This window comes from Amphiprion ocellaris, chromosome 2 (assembly GCF_022539595.1).
Source record: "Amphiprion ocellaris isolate individual 3 ecotype Okinawa chromosome 2, ASM2253959v1, whole genome shotgun sequence".
NCBI lineage: Eukaryota > Metazoa > Chordata > Actinopteri > Pomacentridae > Amphiprion > Amphiprion ocellaris.
Window position 1 is genome coordinate 5,617,147 of NC_072767.1, and position 20,307 is coordinate 5,637,453.

The following is a 20,307-nucleotide window of genomic DNA, read 5'->3' on the forward strand; positions in this document are numbered from 1 at the left end:
ATTTAAATGTGTATTAAAAGTCCTTACATTACCAACAAAAAGTTAAGTCCACTAATATTAAAAGTCAGATTCACATAAACTGATTTTAAAACATTTATAGAGTACTATGTTTTGGGATTTATACCAACAGGTCTACTCTGTGGAGACAATATGTATATTTTAAGGGTGTTATTGTTAATTGCAAGGAAAATGATAACTGTTTCTTGGCGGCGAAATCCAGCCCCTACAGTGGAACAATGGGCTGAGATGCTGAGACATGCAGGTGAACATAATGGAAGAACTAACTGCACAACTGCAAATGAAAAAAGACATTTTTGTACAAAAATGGACACCTTTAACTCGGTACCTGGCCGAATAGAACATCATAAAGATGATAGCTGTCCCTTCACAGTATTAGCATTTTTATTTATTTATGTGTTTATTTTGAATTTATTGTTTATATGTGTGTGTGTGTGTGTGTGCGTGTGTGTGTGTGTGTGTGTGTGTGTGTGTGTGTGTGTATGTGTATATATATGCATAGGTGTATTGGTGTGTTTTGTTTTTTGTTTTTGTTTTTTTTCGCCTATGGTGTTATCTCTTAAGTTCTTCATGCCCTTCTGAAGAACCGTAACTGTTAACCAGAAATGTTGAGGAGCTTTGTTGTCAAGGAGTGTTCCAGATTGTATGTGATCAAGGTACTATTTTAATACTAAATAAAAATTAGTTTAAAAAAATTTATAAAGTAACAGAGTCCATTTAAATGTGTATTAATATTTTTAGTCCTTATATTAGAAAGAAAAAGTTAAGTCCACTAATATCAACACTCAGATTCACATGATCAGATTTTTATGTTGTTTTTTTTTTTAAAGCAAAAGACTTCAATTAAAATAAACACAGGAAGTTAATTTGATCAAAAACTGAAACTACACTGACATCTTTAAACATGTTATTATAAAGACATTTGGATGTTTATTTACATTTTTAGTCATTTTGTCACAAATTAGCTTCACCAAAAGTTACGTCCACTTAGTTTAACAGTCAGTTTTTTCATAAAATATTATTTATTTAGAGTTAAAAAGCAGCAAAATCCAGTTAGAAGAAACAAAAACCTGATTATCCTGCTTCATAAAGTCCTGATTCTGTCTCTAAAACACGTTATTATGAAGATATTTAGATGTTTATTTACATTTTTAGTCATTTTATTACAAACAAAAAGTTAAGTTCACTAGTATTAACAGTCAGATTTCTATAAAATTTAATTTCTGTAGTTTTAACAAACAACAAAGTCCAGTCAGAATAACAAACTCAGTGAAACACCATTAAATCAATATAATAAACATGTGTACTGAACTTAGATTAACCATTTATTAAGGATTCAGGGTTAAACTAAAATTATTTTTTCATGGAGAAAACACATGAAGATAAAGGACGTCAACTGTCACCATATTACTGTATTTATAGGTATAATAATCACTGTTTAACGGTGAACTAAACCTGAACCTACAGCTTCATAAAGTTCTGATTCTGTCTTTAAAACTTGTTTTCACGACACAGAAAAGAGATTTTAGATGAGCAATTATAGTTCCTGCTTTATTGACAACATGTTTGGTATCTAACAAATAAAAACCAACAATCATTTACAGCACATTTTATCAGGTTTGCTATTAAAAATAATATAGAAAAAATATTCACTATTGCTCCATATTAGTTAAAATTGCTCTAAATTAGATAAAGTATAGAATAAAATAAAAAAATGTAGTAAAAATGTAGTTAAAAAATTGAAAATACAGTAAAAATACAGTAAAAACATAGTAAAAATATATTAAAAATACAGTAAAAATAAAATAAAAATATAGTAAAAATACAAAAAATAACAGTAAAAAAATAGTAAAAAACAGAATAAAAATATAGTAAAATATATAAAAAATATGGTAAAAATAAAGTAAAAATACAGCTAAAATATAGTAAAAAACACTTAAAATATAATAAAAATACAATAAAAATAAACTAAAAAGATACAGTAAAAACACAATAAAAATATAGTTAAAATTTAGTAAAAAAACACTTAAAATATAATAAAAATACAGTAAGAATGTAGTAAAAATACAGAAAAAATGCAGTAAATAACACAGTAAAATATATTAAAAATATAATAATAATAATAATAATAATAATAATAATAATAATAATAATAATAATAATAATAATAATAATAATAATAATAATAATAATAATAATAATAATAATAATATATTTTATTTGTATAGCACTATTTAGAAAACTCAAAGATGCTTTACATGTTATCAGCAAACATTAAAAATAAAGGAACATGATAAAACAAGTCATAAAATATATCATAAAAGTAAGTCTGTATTCTGTGTTAAAAGCAGTTCTGAACAGGTGGGTCTGGAGTGATGTGAAGCTGGTCAGGTGTGTGCAGTCATGGATGTATTGTGGCAGGGAGTTCCAGAGTGTGGAGGCAGATATGGAGAATGCTCTGTCCACCCAGGTTCATACAAAAATACACTAAAAATATAGTAGCAATATACTAAAAATACAGTAAGAATATAGAATAGTCATTTACCACATTAGCAATGTCTAGACTGCATTCATCATTCATTCATGTTATCTTCATTGAAAAAAAAAAATGCTTTTCTTTCAAAAATAGGGACATTTCTAAGTGACCCTAAACTTTGGAACGATAAAGTCTGTCCTTAAATCATGTAGATTAGAAACTAGTTTCCAGATAAAATCAAACCAAACAGCCCAAACATCTGATGTAATATTTAATATAATCAGTAAATGTTTGTTCCAAATAGAAACAGCTATGTGTGGACGTTTTCTCATTTAATTACTTCTTTAATCCTCATGAAGTCATGAGTTTATCTGTCAGATTTCCATATATTTTGATGTAAATAGTTTTAAAAAGCAAAAACCAGTCCAGTTAAAATACCAGACGGAGAAGAAGCTTTGAAATTCTGTAATTACCTCTAAAATATAAGTAAAATCGTACATTGAATTTGTCGTATTTTTGTTCCTCCAGTCCCAAACAGAAAGAACTCAGTGTCTGAATGCAGAGCAGAGATCCGGTTGTTGTTTCCTTCTTCAGCCACAGGGGGGCGACGTGCTCCGGAATCAACAACATGTGGGTTAAAGTCTGATTTGATCTATTCTCCCTCAAAGCTGCACAAGCTGAAGCTCCAGTCTGTCAGTTTATCACTTCAACTCCTGCATCCAGGAAGCATCAGATGAGGATAAACAGATGGATAACACTCTTATAAATGTAGCTCCACAGAGAGAAAGAAAAAATAAAAACATCTTGTTCAAAGTTCTAAACGTCTCGAAGAGATCCGTTTGTTTTTCTTTTACATTCATAAAATAATTGAACGTTTTCCCAGATTGTTTGTTTATTTATTTATTAGTGGTTCTTGTTTGTGTATTTCTGGATCTGTTTATTTGTGTTTTGTGTTTGGAGAGTTAGTTTTTTATTTCCAGATCACACATTCATAGATTATCATTTAGTTCAAACTATACTGAGACATATTCAGCTCCATGTTTGATTCTAGAACCAGAGCAACCAGAGAAACGTCACACAGTTCTGACTTTATGAATGTAGAAACACAACCAGGATGGAAGCTGTTATACATGTTGAACCTCCCAGCAGGATGTTGAACTCATAAAATGAGCTCAGACTTGATGTGACAACGTTTCTTTCAGATGTTAGTGATGTGTGTCGGAGGCTCAGTTGGTTTTTCTGTTCATTTAGTTGTTGATTAAATGCAAAATATTTAAAAAAAAAAACATACAACATTTGTCTCTTAAATGTAGAATAATTCACGTGTAATAAATCCAGTTAAAGAGTAAATGAGCTGCAGCAGTTTCAGGAGCCTTGTTTGTCACAACAGCGCCACCTGCTGAACCAAATCATCATTAAAGTGTAAAACTTTTGATTTAAAAGGTTTATTCCACTCAAATACTAGTTTCTGTCGAAGAGTTCAGATAATATTAACTTTGTTGTTGCACAGATTAGGAGTAAAAAGACGACGAAATGTAGTTTAGTATCTGACCAGATGTGCAAAAGCAGCAGTAAAGTTCATTATTTACTTTATTTACAGGATAAACAAAACTACAAAAATGAGACAAATGTTTTCCTTTTTCCTTAAACAGAGTGAACAGTATGGATGGAGTGATATTAACACACTAATATATGACTATATAGATGTACATATAATATAACTATGATAGAAAGAGAATAAACAGCACTGAGGATATTGGATATATTCAGTAAATAAACAGTATGAACAGTAAAACACAACATCAAAGTTTATTCAACATAAATAAATAGTACCTTCAGTATTTATTTTTTTCAGTGTTATCAGTTTAATTTTTTTCAATTTTATTGTATATTTTACATGTTTTACAAGTTTTTATTTATCTCATCTTTTGTTTTTTTTCTGCCTTTTTAATCAGTTTATATTATTCTACAGAGGTGGAAAAAGGTTTTCAGACACCTCTAAAATTTTACACAGTCTCAAATATTATCATGAAATATTAGTAGAAAAATCTTTCTTGTGTGTTTCTGAAGGTGAGGCTGCATTAGACAGATACAAACAAATACAACTAGTATTAATTTTGTTTATCATTTATAAGAAAAACTAAAAAAACTAAATTCTACCAAAACGACTCAAAATGTATTCTTTTTATGGAACCAATCAGTTTTAAGTTTTATTGTCTTTTTAAGGATTTGTTTAGTATTTTGGTTGTGATTGGACTAAAATAAATGACACTTGTAGACCTCAGAGTGAAAAAAAAAACTTCTACAATTAACTAACTAACCTAAGGTTTGAATTATTCTATAAAAATGCACTTTGTTCAGTTTGCCTGAAATGTTTTAAGCTAATTTTATTTATTTAATTCAATTTCATTCTTCTATGTCTTTAATTTTATTTTTAAATGTTTTATTATTTGACTGTGAAGCCCTGTAAATAAACTCTGTGTAAATAAAGTTTTGTAGAAATAAACTTATTTTCATCCGGTGACCGATGGTAACCTCCGCAGAACTCTCGCGATACTTGTAGGCGGAAGTCCCTACTGAAGTCTCGGTTGAAGGGACGGTTTTGGACGTCGGAGCAGAAACAACAAACAGTTTGTTTTCATGACTAACCGGTGAACCGGAGCCGCCCCGGTCCGTCCGCCGACAAACCGCCGCTTTTAACTAATTGCTTCCGGCGGGAGATCCGGTGTTTGGATGCTGTGCGGCTTCCGGCGGCTCCGGTAAGACTCAGACCGGGAGGGAGGCTCAGCGGCGGCTCCCCGAAGCTCCGGGAACCGTCTGGAAGATGACCGGGGAGAAGATCCGCTCCCTGCGGAAGGACCATGGGCCCGGCAAGGACGAGGACCTCCTGGAGCCGGACGAGGAGGCGGCGACCGGGACGTTCACGGCGGCCAAACCGAACTACCGGAGCCGGGCGAGCAAGATCTTCAGCAACCACAAGTTAGTGAAGCAGAACCCGCCGCTCAACGACAACTCGGTACCGGCGGAACTCATCGACGACAACAACAAGAACCCCGTCCTCCGGACTGGACACGACTTCCCGGTGCACGAGTGCGTGTTCAAAGGAGACGTCCGCCGCCTGTCGTCGCTCATCCGGACGCAGAACATCGCGCAGAAAGACGTCCACGGTGAGTTTAACCCACCGGAACTGGACACACCGGGAGGGACCGGCAGGGGTTCGGTTTACAGGCCGCCGGGCTCCTCCCGGTGAGGCCTGGTTCACAGAAACTCACATTTGGCACAGAAAGACGCAAAAAACACCACAAAAACGGTGAGAATTACCACAAAAAGGACCAAAATCACCACAAGGACCAAAATCACCACAAAACAGGTGAAATTGCAAAAAACCCTCAAATTCGGCACAAAAAGCTAGCCTGAAAGGTTCAAATATGCCAGTAAAACACCCCAAATCACCATGAAAGTACCAAAATTACACAAAAAGTTGTAAAATTGTCACTAAAAGACACAAAAATGTCACTAAAAGACGCAAAAATGTCACTAAATGATGCAAAAATGTCACTAAAAGATGCAAAAATGTCATTAAAAGGTGCAAAAATGTCACTAATAGATGCAAAAATGTCACTAAAAGACACAAAAATGCCATTAAAAGATGCAAAGATGTCACTAAAAGATGCAAAAATGTCACTAACAGATGCAAAAATGACCCAAAAAGTCAAAAATATCACTGGAAGATGCAAAAATGACCCAAGAAGTTGCAAAAGTGCCACAAAATGAAGCAAAAAGGTCACCAAAAGAAACAAAAATGTCACTAAAGGACACAAAAATGTCACTAAAAGACTCAAAAATGTCACTAAAAGATGCAAAAATGTCATAAAAGATGCAAAAATGTCATAAAAAGATGCAAAAGTGACACAAAAAGACACAAAAGGCCACAGAAAGATGCAAAAATGTCACAAAAAGATTCAAAAATGACCCAAGAAGTTGCAAAAATGCACAAAAAGAAGCAAAACTGCCACAGAAAGATGCAAAAATGACCCAAGAAGTTGCAAAAATGCACAAAAAGAAACAAAAATGTCACAAGATGCAAAAATGTGACTAAAAGATGGAAAAATGTCACATAAAGATGCAAAAATGTCAAAAAATGCAAAACTGTCACAAGATGCAAAAATGTCACTAAAAGACACAAAAATGTCATTAAAAAATGCAAAAATGTCACTAACAGATGCAAAAATGTCACTAACAGATGCAAAAATTACCCAGATAGTCAAAAATATCACTAAAAGATGCAAAAATGACCCAAGAAGTTGCAAAAGTGCCACAAAATGAAGCAAAAATATCACTAACCTTACCTGTTTTATGGTAATTTTGGTACTTTTTGTGGTTATTTTGTGTGTATATTCTGTCATATTTGAACATTTCAGTGTAGTTTTGCCCATATTTGTGGTTATTTTGCGTGTTTTTGTGCCAAATTTGAGTTTTTGTTGCAATTTCACCTGTTTTGTTTTGGTTTTGGTCTTTTTCATGATAAATTTGGCCATTTTTGTTGATTTTGGGTATTTTTCCTGCCATATTTGATCCTTTCAGGGTAGTTGTGGTTCTTTTTGGGGTGATTTTGTGTCTTTTTGTGGTAATTGTGTAATGCCATGTGTCTATCTGCTGGACTGATGAAGTTCTGAGGTTCAGAAATGATGGAAACTCTGATCTGTTTCTAAACTCCTCCTGGATCAGTCATCTGGAACAAACACCAGTCGTTGATATATTAAGGCGCAGTTTTTTTCTAAAACTTTGGGATTCCCAGACTGACATCAGCTCCTCTGCAGGTTAAAGTCTGCTCAGATAATAAGCTCCTCCTCCTCACCTGATGAAGGTGTTTCTGCTCCGGTTCAGCTGCTCAGACAGAAGCTGTGATTTGCTTCGTCTTCAGATTCTTTTGTGGAACTCGATCCTGAACTTTTGGAACGTCGACACGACGAGAGCTGACAGATGCTGGTCTCTGTTAGGAGCTTCCAAAATTTCAATTTGACAAGAACTAAGAAATAGTGCTTCAGTTTTTGTGCCATTTTCTTCTTAAATAATCCATATAAATAGTAAATCTATTGTACAGTTAATGTTTATAAAGCACGAATAAATCACTCACTATCGGAACAGTTCCTAAAGCAGCCTACAGCTGACTGTTATTATTATTGATTAAAATGATATTTATGGATTCATGAGTATTTTTATAGTCTTGGAAAATATTTAAAACCATTGTTAAGTTGCTTGTTGTCCACCTGACTTACAGTTAAATGACATTATGGGTGAAAATGCCATTTTAAAGCCTGAAAAATCTTATTTTTTCCTCCAGTTTTTCTTAATGAATGATTTAGAACAATTATTTGATGACAAAATTAAAGACTGGCACAGCTTTTTAAATTTTTTTTTTCCCCAAGAAAACCCAAAGTTTTGCATTTTTGCTGCACAGCCTGATCTCCATGGTAACTGATGCTGAGGATCTAGATCTGAATGGTAACTGATGCTGAGGAGCTAGATCTCCATGGTAACCGATGCTGCACAGCTAGATCTCCATGGTAACCGATGCCGCCCAGCCAGATCTCCATGGTAACTGACGCAGCAGAGTTAGATCTCCATGGTAACTGATGCTGCAGAGCTAGATCTCCATGGTAACTGATGCTGCAGAGCTAGATCTCCATGGTAACTGATGCTGCAGAGCTAGATCTCCATGGTAACTGATGCTGCAGAGCTAACCTGCTCTGGAGGAGGATCCTGTTCAGAGTTTAGGATTTAAATCAGCTGCAGTTCTTCTCCTGGTGATTTGTAGAAAAACTAAAGTTATTTCCACGTCTTCTTTATTAAGGGACCAAAATGTTGATGTTTAAATGAATGAAGTTTAAAGTTTCAGGGCTCTGATGTGCAGCTGGAAGTCAGGAATAAATATATGAACTTCCAGCATTTAAAATTTTCTACAAACATTCTTTTCTGCCGCTGTTTACCATCATGATTTTCAGATTCCTTACAGCTCCATTATAACTCTGGCTGAAGTAGGCATTACGCCATTGGTCCATTTTGTGCCAATAAAGAGTCACATGACACGTTAAACATCCATGTTTAAAAGTTTGTGTTTGAAAGAAACGTGCTTAACAGAAAGTTGACAACAACCATCCTGATAGACTTTATTTCTTAGGTTTAGTCGAGCTGCTAACAACAAAAGCCTGAATATGTCAAACTTGTTTCATATTCCAGCCGTCCTGTGTCTGAAATTAGTCTCATTACTCCACCAAAGAATGTGGCAGAGTTATGTAACGATCGGCTTCTGTCTGTCTGTTAGCAACATTACTCAAAAACAGACCAACGGATTTGGATGAAATTTTCCTTGAAGGTCAGAAATGACACAAGGACCACGTGATTAGATTTTGGCAGTGATGCAGCTTATAGTCTGGATCCACGGATTTGTTAAAGATTTCTGTATCATTGCTAGATAGCGGCACAGCGTCACTGTAACCATGACAACAAGTGAACACTGTCAGAAATGATCCAAGGAACAACTGATTAAATTGTGGGGGTGTTTCTGAATCCATCAATTCGCGCCGCCTGCTACATATTTAGGTCACGTGATTCGATGCAGTGACTACAATAAGACACAAAACAAAACAACCAAAATGAGACAAACCGACATAAATGAGACACAAAACGACAAAAACGAAACACAAAACGACAAAAACGAGACAAAATGACAAAAACGAGACAGGAAACGTCAACAACGAGACAAAACGACAAAAACGAGACAAAAGATGACAAAAGCGAGACACAAAACGACAGCAATGAGACACAAAATGACAAAAACGAGACAAAACAACATAAATGAGACAGAAAACGACAAAAACGAGACACAACAACAAAACGACACAAAATGACAAAAATCCGTACATAACGTACACATGCATAACACACACCTGTGCTCAGGTCATGGGTTTGTGGGTACATTTATATTAAATTGACACATTCTGTGTTGCTGTGATTTCTGATCATCAATAACTAATGAACACATGCTGCATTTCTGACGTTGAGGACTGAGCAGCCTTGGAGGAGGACTGAGGAGCCTTAGAGGAGGACTGAGGAGCCTTAGAGGAGGACTGAGCAGCCTTGGAGGAGGACTGAGGAGCCTTAGAGGAGGACTGAGGAGCCTTAGAGGAGGACTGAGCAGCCTTGGAGGAGGACTGAGCAGCCTTAGAGGAGGACTGAGGAGCCTTAGAGGAGGACTGAGGAGCCTTAGAGGAGGACTGAGGAGCCTTAGAGGAGGACTGAGGAGCCTTAGAGGAGGACTGAGGAGCCTTAGAGGAGGACTGAGCAGCCTTGGAGGAGGACTGCGCTCTCTGCAGGCTTTTCTAGTTTTAGTTTGCAGCTGGTTAATATCCTTGAATATAACCTGTCATATCAGCAGAACACACAGTGGACGTTTATTTATCAGATCGTGTTGGTTTCAGTGGATTCTGTCTCATTTAAACTTCTGATTCTGCTTCAACACAACCTCAGCATGTCTTTGTTGTTTACAACGTTGTGTTTCTGCTGTTTTTCAGGAAACACTCCGCTGCATCTGGCCGTCATGATGGGACATAAAGGTGAGCAGCGTTCAGGCCTCCTCCTCCTTCTGTTTGTGTTTTATTTCTGTTTGTCCTTTGGTTGTGTTTGTTTGTGTTGCTCTTTATTTTTGTGAGTCTGAGCTGCAGCAGACGTTTGTCACAGATCTCCACACGTTTCCTGCTCATGCATGAATAAAGAGGTGGTGTTAACGGAGTTCCTCCTGGTCAGAAACCCTCTTTATTTTTTTCCCTGTGAGGTGAGACGGCAGCAGGATCCTCTGAGTCTCTGGTAGATGATCGGCTGCAGGACACACGGTGGTTAGTTCACATCTCAGAGCTCATTTTCAGCTTCTCTAATGTTTGCTTTGTTGGTTTTCTGCCTGCTGAGGAGGTTGAGATGATTATTAGTTCAGGTTGTTGAGATGATTATTAGTTCAGGTTGCTGAGATGATTATTAGTTCAGGTTGTTGTGCAAAGGAGGCGACACAGAATCATGTTTGTCACACAGATGCTGCAGATCTGCACATTTTCCTCAAATACCTGGAGATAAAACACGTTAGAAGCTGCATGTTTGTGTTTCACATCCTCGACTAACACGATGAAAATGTTACGATGTAAAAAGTTATTCAAAAAAAGGAAAATCTGGCAGCAAGAGTGCCAGAAAAACACATTAATATAACCTAAAAAACAATGAAAATGACTGAAAATAATATTTCTTGCGGATTTACCTACAATGTATGACCATAAAACATAAAAACATAGAAAATCTGTTTGTAAAAATACATATTTTTAATGTTACAGTTTTTTATTTAATTTGATTAAATATTATCTGTAGCTTGAAAAATAAAATATAAAATTTGTAATTTAACAAAGAAAAACATTTTTCCATCCTTAACGTGCATAATTCTTCTTTCAAATAATGACAAATATCTGTAAAATAATGATTAATTAAAATGATTTAAATACAATTAAAATGAAGTATAATTTTACAGTCAGACAATGTAAATGGACTAATTTCTGTTTATAGAATGACAGATTTTTATATGAATATTATTGACAGCTTTGACGTGTTTTTTGTATACGTTTAACTGGTAAATTTTAAGAAATAACAAATTTTACGGTTATTATCTGTAATTACAAAAACATATTTCCCATTTTTCGCTCCTTAATATTCATGTACTTGTCTTTCAAATCACAAATATCTGTAGAATATTAATATTTGTGCCAATTTAAAAGCAGTTATTGAAGCAGTTCTATGAGTGAAAATAACTGCCAATATCTGTAGAATAATAATTAATAATAATTAATTAATCAATAATAATAATAATTATTATTATTACTAATAATAATAATAATAATAATAATAATAATAATAATAACAATAACAATAACAATAACAATAATAATAATAATAATAATAAACAATAATTCTTGCAGATTTGAATACAGTAAAACTTTCATTTTATGGTCAAACATTGTTAAAGAACAAAAGCAGATTTGTAAAAATGCATATTTTTGATGTTAAAGTTTAGTTTTTATGCTATTTTATTAAATATTATCTGTAGTTTTAAAAATAAAATATAAAATTTGTAATTTTCCAAAGAAAAACACAGATTTTTCAGTCCTTAACATGCACAGTTCTTCTTTCAAATAATCACAAATATCTGTGAAATAATGATTATTTAAAAGGATAAAAAAAAAAAAGTATAATTTTGCAGTCAGACAATGTAAATGAACTAATTCAATGTTTAGGAAAAGATATTTTTATATGAATATTATTGACAGCTTTGACATGTTTTTTATACATTTAACTAGTAAATTTTAAGAAATGACAGATTTAACTGTTATCTATATTTACAAAAGCATATTTCACATTTTTCATTCCTTAATATTCATATATTTCTCTTTCAAATTACGCCTGTCTGTAAAATATTAATATTTGTGCCAATTTAAATGCAGTTAAATGAGATAAAATAACTGCCAGTATCCGTAGAATAATATTTCTTGCAGATTTGAATACAATAAAACATTGTAAAAGAACAAAAACACATTTGTAAAAAAAGATATTTTTGATGTGGACCTTTTTTACAGTTTAGTTTTCATGTTATTTTATTGAATATCATCTGTAGTTTTAAAAATAAAATCTAAAATTTGTAAGAAAAACAGATTTTTCCATCCTTGACATTATTCTTTCAAATAATGACAAATATCATTAAAATAATGATGAATTAAAAAAGTAGGATTTTACAGTCAATGTAAATTAACTCATTTCTGTTTATAAAAGAACAGCTTTTTATATGAATGTGACTGACAGTTTTAGCCTGTTTAAAAAATTTTTTTTCATATATATATATATATATATATATATATATATATATATATACAGATAGACAGATAGTTTAGCTTTACATTTTCATAAATAACAGATTTTACTAGTTATTATCTCTAATTTAATTTATTTTAAAAACATTTTTGCTCCTTAATATGCAGATTTTTTTCTTTCAAATCACAAATATTTGTCTAATATTATTATTTGTGCCAATTTAAATGCAGTTATTGAACAAATGAGTGGAAGTCTTTACAATAACAGTAAATTTTTATGTAAATTCATATAAAAAACTAGATTTTTCCGTGGCGTCGAGGTTTTGGAGAATCTTTACGTGACGTCCAGCTGAAAACGTTCCTATTAAACATTCAGGCGCTGCTCCTTAGTGGCTCCATGCTGACCTTTAATTTCTCTGAGACTTTAGAACATGCTTTTGAAAAATTAATCCTCCTTATTTGTGCCTCTGGGTGAACGGTGGAGGCATCGGGTTACTGAACAGTTTGTTTGCAGTCTGTCATTGAAGCATCGATTCCCGGCGGTGGTTCAGGGTCGTGGTGGCTGATTGGTCGCCATCGATCGGGATAATGAGGTTCATATCTGCTGCTGGAGCCTCCAGGGATGCTGACGACAGACGGGATGAAGGCTTCAGCATCAGGCTGGGTGTGGCTGGACCGGCCTCTCTTTGTTATTTAAGAGCTACTGATGGCAGTTAGGACCTGTTTAATATGGTAGTAGAGGTTGAAGATACCAGCTGGAGAGCACTGAGGGACGTTGATTGAGATATTTACCTCAAACAAGAGTGTCTAAAGATGAGTTTTAATGTATTTGTTGATGAAATTCGTGGATTAGATTCAGTCGGGGAAACAAAACAGCATCAGATCTGTCATCATGTTGTTTCTTCAACTCCTGATTGATGCAAAAAAAAAAACCTGAGATCTAAAGGTCTTTAAGGGTGTAGCAGCACAATGCTAACATGCTAATTCTGAATAATTTACTCAAGATAAAGATAAGATAAGATAAAGATACTTTATTAGTCCCCAGTGGGGGAAATTCAGGTGTCCAGCAGTCCACAGTGTGCGACATACATTCAGATTCATCCATACACAGTAAAAAAGATAAATAGTAAAAAACAAGAGAAATAAGCGGTTAAAAGCTACTATCAATAGTAATAAAGTGCACATTAGCAAGATCTGCTGTACAGTGTTATTGAGACAGAGACTGTATTCCCCAGTCTTACGTACTGTAGCCTCTGTCAAGTAATTGGTAACCCATTTTATGAAAACAGGCTCCACACTCAGTTCCTCAAGTTTGTCCCTCAAGATCATTAGCTGAATGGTGTTAAAAGCACTTGAGAAGTCGAAAAATATCAGCCTCACGTACCCCCGAGTATCATCAAGAAAAGACGGGGTCTGGTGAAGTCCATACAGGATGGCATCCTCCACACCCAGGCCCTCTCAATAGGCGAACTGTAAGGGATCCAGCGCCCTCTGCAATTGTGGCCCCAGGAGCCAGAGAAAGAGCCTCTCAAGGGTCTTCATGATCACAGGCGTGAGGGCCACTGGTCTGTAGTCCTTGACCCCAGACGGCCTCCTGACCTTAAGCAGCGTCACAATGCAGGATGTCTTCCATTGGTTCGGCACCTTCCCCAACTGGAGACTCCGGTTGAAGAGTGTGTGCAGAGGCACCGCGAGCTCCGCGGCACACTCCTTCAGAAGCCTCGGTGGTATTCCATCAGGACCTGCTGACTTGCCAGGACACACTCTTCTCAGCTCTGTCCTCACCTCATCCACAATGAAGAAATCTCTGTGGGGAATCCCAGCAGCAGAGGTGGAACAGCCGCTGAGAACAGCCGCTGGATAAAGCGATAATCAGGATAGTTTACAATTAAGGATGGAATACGTAACAATATAAATGTATGTGAACTCTGTTCTAGTCAATCCCAGCTTGTCTTAAACATATTAGCTCTGGTTGGAGGTCATTGACCTCCACATTAGTCTTTGTCATGGTGCCCGTTGCTGCTAAACTCCCACAATGCTCTCTGCTTTAACGTGTAGTCTGAGTGATGCCTCCTCTGGTCTAAATTACATTTTGAAGGGAGCGTAATTTTCTTTTGAAATACAGGAGGTCCTCAGTTTATGACGTATGAACTGATTACGTGGAACTAGTTGACGAGCGGAGCGGATGAATACGTCGTCACGCAGCGCTATCAGACGGCTTTGTTTACATTCTCCAGTTGTATGCCACCTTGGATTGTGCTACACTCACTAACTTTTTGCCCTTCATTGTGGCTCCCAAGCGTAAGTCAGACTCTTCTGATGGAGTTCCGACTTACGGCGAAATTCGACTTACGTCGGGCCATTGGAACAGAGCTCTGCCGTAAAAGACATTTTAAAAGTTTTAAAATAAACCCACCAAAGCCTGAATTTTTAGACGGAAGGCCAGAGTTTGTCCCATGGTGGTCAGTCTCAAACTTCAGTTTTTGTCAGTTGGTGAAATAAAAACCAACCACCCAGCCAACTTTAATTTTCTACTGTTTTTCTTTTGGTTGTTGAGACACTTTTCCATCTAAGTAGCTCGATTAAGGTTTGGCACCACAATGACTTTAAGTTCAGCTGAAGATTCGTGACCTACGTAACAGAAAAGCAGGTTATTTTTCAGAGATATTCAGTTATCAGGCAGATACACTGGATTGATTTTAAGAACTTTAATGTTCTTAAAGTGTGTTTTACATGGAAAATAGTGTCAGATTGGAACTAAATATTAAATTAGATTGGGACTGAAAGAAAAGCTCTTGATCAGGAGCTCTCAGGTTTGGTCAGAATTAGATGTTGAAGGTTTTTAAAAGCTGGAGAACATCTGGATCTGCAGCTGATGCTCATATTGTAGCATTAATGCTTCATTTCAACGTCCTTAGTTGTTTATATTCTGAACAGAACCTCCAGAATCCAGCAGCTCTCAGGGACAAACCCCTTCATCAGTACTTCATCAGTACCTCATCAATACTTCATCAATACTCCATCAGTACGTTCACAGCAGCTTGTTGGAATGAATTCCCTGTTTAATGACTAATAGACTGGATGTTAATGGATCCAGGCAGATATTTACTGCTTGATTAAACTTAATGACCTCCAGCAGCCTGGAAGCAAACTCTGTGATATAAACAATTCATGACTGAATTAAACTGGTAAAAATGGAAGTTTTTAAAAGTACAATTCACTGTAATTTACAGACTTTTCTTGTTTTGTTATAATACAGATAATAACTATTAAATTTGCAGAAAAAAATCCATATTAATAGTAAAAAATCTGCTAGAAACTGTGATTAAAGAGCCTGTAACTGTAAAAATATTCCTAGTATGAAGGAAAAACTGTCGTTGTCGTTTTTGTTGTTTTTTTGTCTTTTTTATCTGACTTTTGTCGTTCATCTCATGTTTTTTTCTTTTTGTTTCTCATTTTTGTTTTGTGTTTCCTTTTTGTCTCGTTTGTGATTTTTGTCTTATTTTTGTCATTTTGTGTTTTGCTTTATTTGCCGTTTGTCCATTTTTTGTCGTTTTATGTCTCATTTTTGTAATACTTTGCCTTGTTTTTTTGTCTTTTTTTGTCCAACTTGTCGTTTGTCTCATGTTTTTGTCGTTTTGTTTCTGGTTTTTGGTTTTTTGTCTTTCTTGTGTCATTTTGTGTTTTGCTTTATTCGTTGTTTTGTGTGTCGTTTTTGGCGGGTTTTTTTGTGGCTTTGTAAATTTTTTGTCGCATTTTTTATCTCTTGTTTTGTGTCATTTGTCTCTTTTTTTTCGTTTAGTGTCTCATTTTTGAAATATTTTGTCTTATTTTTGTTGTTTTTTGTCATTCGTCTCATTTGTGTTTTGTTTCTTGTTTTTGTCATTTTTTTGTCTCATTTTTGTCGCTTGTCTTTATGTGTTGCTTTAACTTCTTTGTCTAATTTTTTCTCTTTTTTGTTTTGTCATTTGTCTCATGTTTTTGTTGTTTTGTTTCTCGTTTTTCTCGTGTTGTTTTGTTATTTTGTGTTTTGCATTCGTTGTTTTGTTTCTCGTTTTTGTCGTTTTGTTTTTTATGACGTTTTAGAACTTTTTTGTCAAATTTTTTTCTTTATTTTTTGAGTTTTTTGTGTCATTTGTCTCATTTTTTGTCTTTTGTTTCTCACTTTCATCATTTTGTGTCTTGTTTTTGTAATAGTTTGTCATTTTTTTGTCTTTTTTTTTGGTCTTTTTATGTGGTTTTGATCTTTCAGTAAATCCTCTATGGTTCAGTTCCAGATGACTAAATGTTGTGTTCCTTTGTTGACACTCTGTGATCTGGAAGTTATAATGTGGAAATGATAAACTGAGGCCAAGAAAGTTATTGTTCATAAAAATCAGCCGATTCTGAGAGAGTCGGGCTAGAAAACTGATAGATTATTTAATTTAAATGGTCTGTTTTTATCCATAAATACCAGTTTTCTTCTGTTCTTGTTGTTAATCATCAGTGATGGAGCCAGAACCGTCTTCTCCGTTACGTAACGAATATCTGCTGGATGTTTTTATTACACAATCGAAGCATCCAGCAGCGTTTCTGGGTCAGAGGCTGCAGGGAATGCAACGCTGCGTCACAACGCCGTGTTTTCTCACCGTCAACCGGAGAAACAGGAAGTCTGCTGATGTTTGTAGCTGCAGTCGGTCTCCATGACGACGACGCTGCTTCTCCTCAGGACCAAACATCAGTCAGAGTTTCTGAAGAGGTTTGGACTGAATTCTGCTTTTATCGGCCGGACGGGGCAGAAATTTAATAGGAAAACATTTCTGGTGTAATAGTTTATTTTCTGGGATTTTACTAGATGTCGGTAATTCAACAAAACACGGAAAATCAGCAAAATAACAGTTCTAAAAATTATTATTTATTCAGAAATTATTTCTGTAATCGTAGCAGATATTCTAGATAATTTTAAAAAAGCAGGAAAGTTCTGTAAAACTTATTTTCAGTCCTTAATAGAATTTTTTTTCTCTTCAATAATGGTGTTGTTAATGATTTAAATGCAGTAAATATATTGAATATAATAAATTATTATTTATGAAAATACAGATTTTTGATGTTAACTTTATTTACAGTTTTGTCTTCTTTTGTTTTACAGTCAACCTGTGAATTCATATTTTATTTCAGTGATTTTACTGGACGTTATCAGGGGAAATCTGTGAAATAACAGTTTGAAAAATTATATACCAGTTTTCAATTTTTTATATTTAAAAAAAAATCTGCAAATATTTGTAAAAGAATTTGCAGATATTAAATACAATAAAATTTTGTAATTTTACAACCAGGCGGATTGCTTTTTTGTAAAAATACATATTTTTCATGTGAACACAATTTACCATTTTACTATTTTTTTTATAGTAATGGAAATATATATTAATAAATATTTGATATATATGATTTTAAAATATTGGCAAATGTATCTAAAATAAATTTGTAAATTTAAATACAGTAAGGAAAATAGTGTATTTCTTTTGACCAAACAGATTACTTTTTGTAAAAAAAAATTTTCATGTGAACATAATTTACAGTTTGTCTGTTTTTTTTAAATTTTTATAGTAATGTACATGTAAATTAATATTTTTCATCCTGAAATCTGACTAGCTATTGCCTACCTAGTTATTGTAACAAAACAGGAGAAATCTGTAAAATAAGACTTTAAAAAAGATTTACCAGTCTTCAATGCTGAATATACGTATTTTTTCTTTCAAATAAAACCAGTCAGATTGCATGAAGCAGAAATTAAACCATCAAAAGCATCCAGATTATTTCTGAGGCCAGTCTGTAGAACTGGACGTAATAAACTCCCAGAGTCTTGCTTCTGTCTGACTTTATCTGCCGTGTTTCCATGTTTCCGTCCTGAATCTCTGTTTCTGATCATTTAGATCTTCTCTGCTGTTCTTCTGCTCTCTGGGGATGAAGCTGCTCTCTGTTGTTGTGAGGATAATCAGTTTAATTAGAACGTGTTCCTCTGTCACTAAGAATGGATGAGAACTGGCTGCTCTCATCCATTAAACATGAACACAGTTCGTTATTATCAGCTTTTTAATCGCTGTAGCAGAGAAACGAGTCTGAATGGGATGACTGGTCTGAGTTTGTTTAGACTGTCAGGATTCCTGGAAAAGATCTTTAGTTAGTTTCAGTGATCCCTGAAAAGGCTGTAAGGTGCTGCTGCAAACTGTAAAAAAATTTAAAAATAAACTAAAAACTAAAAGACAGGAAAAGCTGTAAAAAAAAAAGTGTGGAAAAACTTAAAAAAAGTTTTTAAAAAATGAAAAAACTAAAAAACTAAAAAACAGGAAAACAAAAAAATGTAAAAAAAACAAAAAACTGATAAAATTGTCAAAAAAAGTTAAAAAATGAAAAACTAAAAAAACTGCAAAAAATTTAAAAAATGAAAAACTGTAAAACACCAAAAAACTGTAAAAAAGTGTGAAAAACTAAAATGTGAAAAACTAAGAAAAAAATGAAAAAGCATGATAAAAGTGTCAAAAACTGTAAAAAAGAACTTTAAAAAACCCTGTGAAAATCTGGCAACAATGATGACTTACAGTAAAAAAAATGTTTACAGTAAATGTGTAAAATAATAATTATTTAATTATTTTATTTTTGTTATATAATGATGTGTATTATCTGTAATCTGCAGGGTTTTAGCATTTAGCCTCTGTTAGCATCCTGCAGGATGTTAGCATTTAGCCTCTGCTAAAAAGGTAGAAAAACTGTAAAAAAAAAACTGAAAAAAGTTTTTTAAAAAGTATTAAAAAACTTTTTTGAAAAAATGAAAAAACTATAAAAACTTTTTAAAAAAACTGTTAAAAGGCTAAAAAAAATTTTAAAACTAAAAAAAATTTAAACAAGAAAAAAAATGAAAAAAAAGTTGTAAAAGCAAACTAAGTATCTGGCAGCTGACTGAAGTACATGTTAGCATTTAGCCTCTGTTAGCGTCCTGCGGGCTGTTAGCATTTAGCCTCTGTTAGCATCCTGCAGCTCTCAGGCCTGCTGGAGCTGCTGCTTTGATCTGATTGGTTCTGGCAGAAATGAAGCCGGACCGACAGCTTGGGTTTGTTATGGAGCTGCAGGAGGATTTGGAGCTTCCTGATCTGAGCCGAGTGGCTGCCGACCGGTTGTTGGAACCAGCTTTGGTCTTTTATTCCTCGTTCTGTCCTGGTTTCTGAGGTCCATGTGGCTGTTAACGGGTCAGCCGTCATCTCAATCCTCTGGAACCAGGATTATTTTTACATCTGACGTCTCCGGTTAGTGCTGGATGTGTTTCAGTGTGATGTCTGTTGGAGTATAAAATTAGAGCTTAATATGGCGGTTACCATGGCAACATCAAAGGTGTTGGCAGGAAGTTGATGTGAAAAGTGGAAAGCTGTGAAACTGTGATGGAAATAGTGACTTTTCCTGCAAACATGCGACCTTTTTATCATTTTTAAAGCAAATCTAGTCATGTTTTTACTTTGCTGCTGTTTTTTGTCACTCTTGGTTTTTGTTTTGGGTCATTTTGTGAGTCTTTGCTGTTGTTTTAAATCTGTTTAACACACTGGTTGTGTTCCTGATTGTGTTCATTTTGAGTCTCTTTTGGTCATTTTTCATCTTTTTCTGGTCATTTAACATTTATTTGTGTTCATTTTACATTTATTTTGGTCAGTTTTCATCTTCTGATGAATTTTAATCTCTTTGTGATAACTTAACATTTATTTGTGTTCATTTTTAATCTCTTTTGGTCAGGCTTTATCTTTTTCTGGTCATTTTTAATCCCTTTGTGGTTCTTTGAACATTTATTTGTGTTCATTTTGCATCTAGATTTGTAAGTTTTTATTTTTTCCGGACATTTTTAATCCCTTTTTTATGGTAATTTCACATTTATTTGTGTTACTTTTGCAT

At 34.2% G+C, this 20,307-nt stretch overlaps 1 protein-coding gene across 1 annotated transcript in view; it reads left to right on the forward strand.

The window, feature by feature from the left end:
• Positions 1-5,059: 5,059 nt before the first annotated feature.
• ankrd13c (ankyrin repeat domain 13C) overlaps positions 5,060-20,307 on the forward strand; it is a 51,647-nt gene continuing 36,399 nt past the window's right edge. The window contains exons 1-2 of the mRNA XM_023295198.3: positions 5,060-5,661; positions 10,069-10,110. Coding sequence (XP_023150966.2) covers positions 5,319-5,661; positions 10,069-10,110 — 385 coding nt within the window. The 5' untranslated portion in view covers positions 5,060-5,318. The remainder of the gene's footprint in view (positions 5,662-10,068; positions 10,111-20,307) is intronic.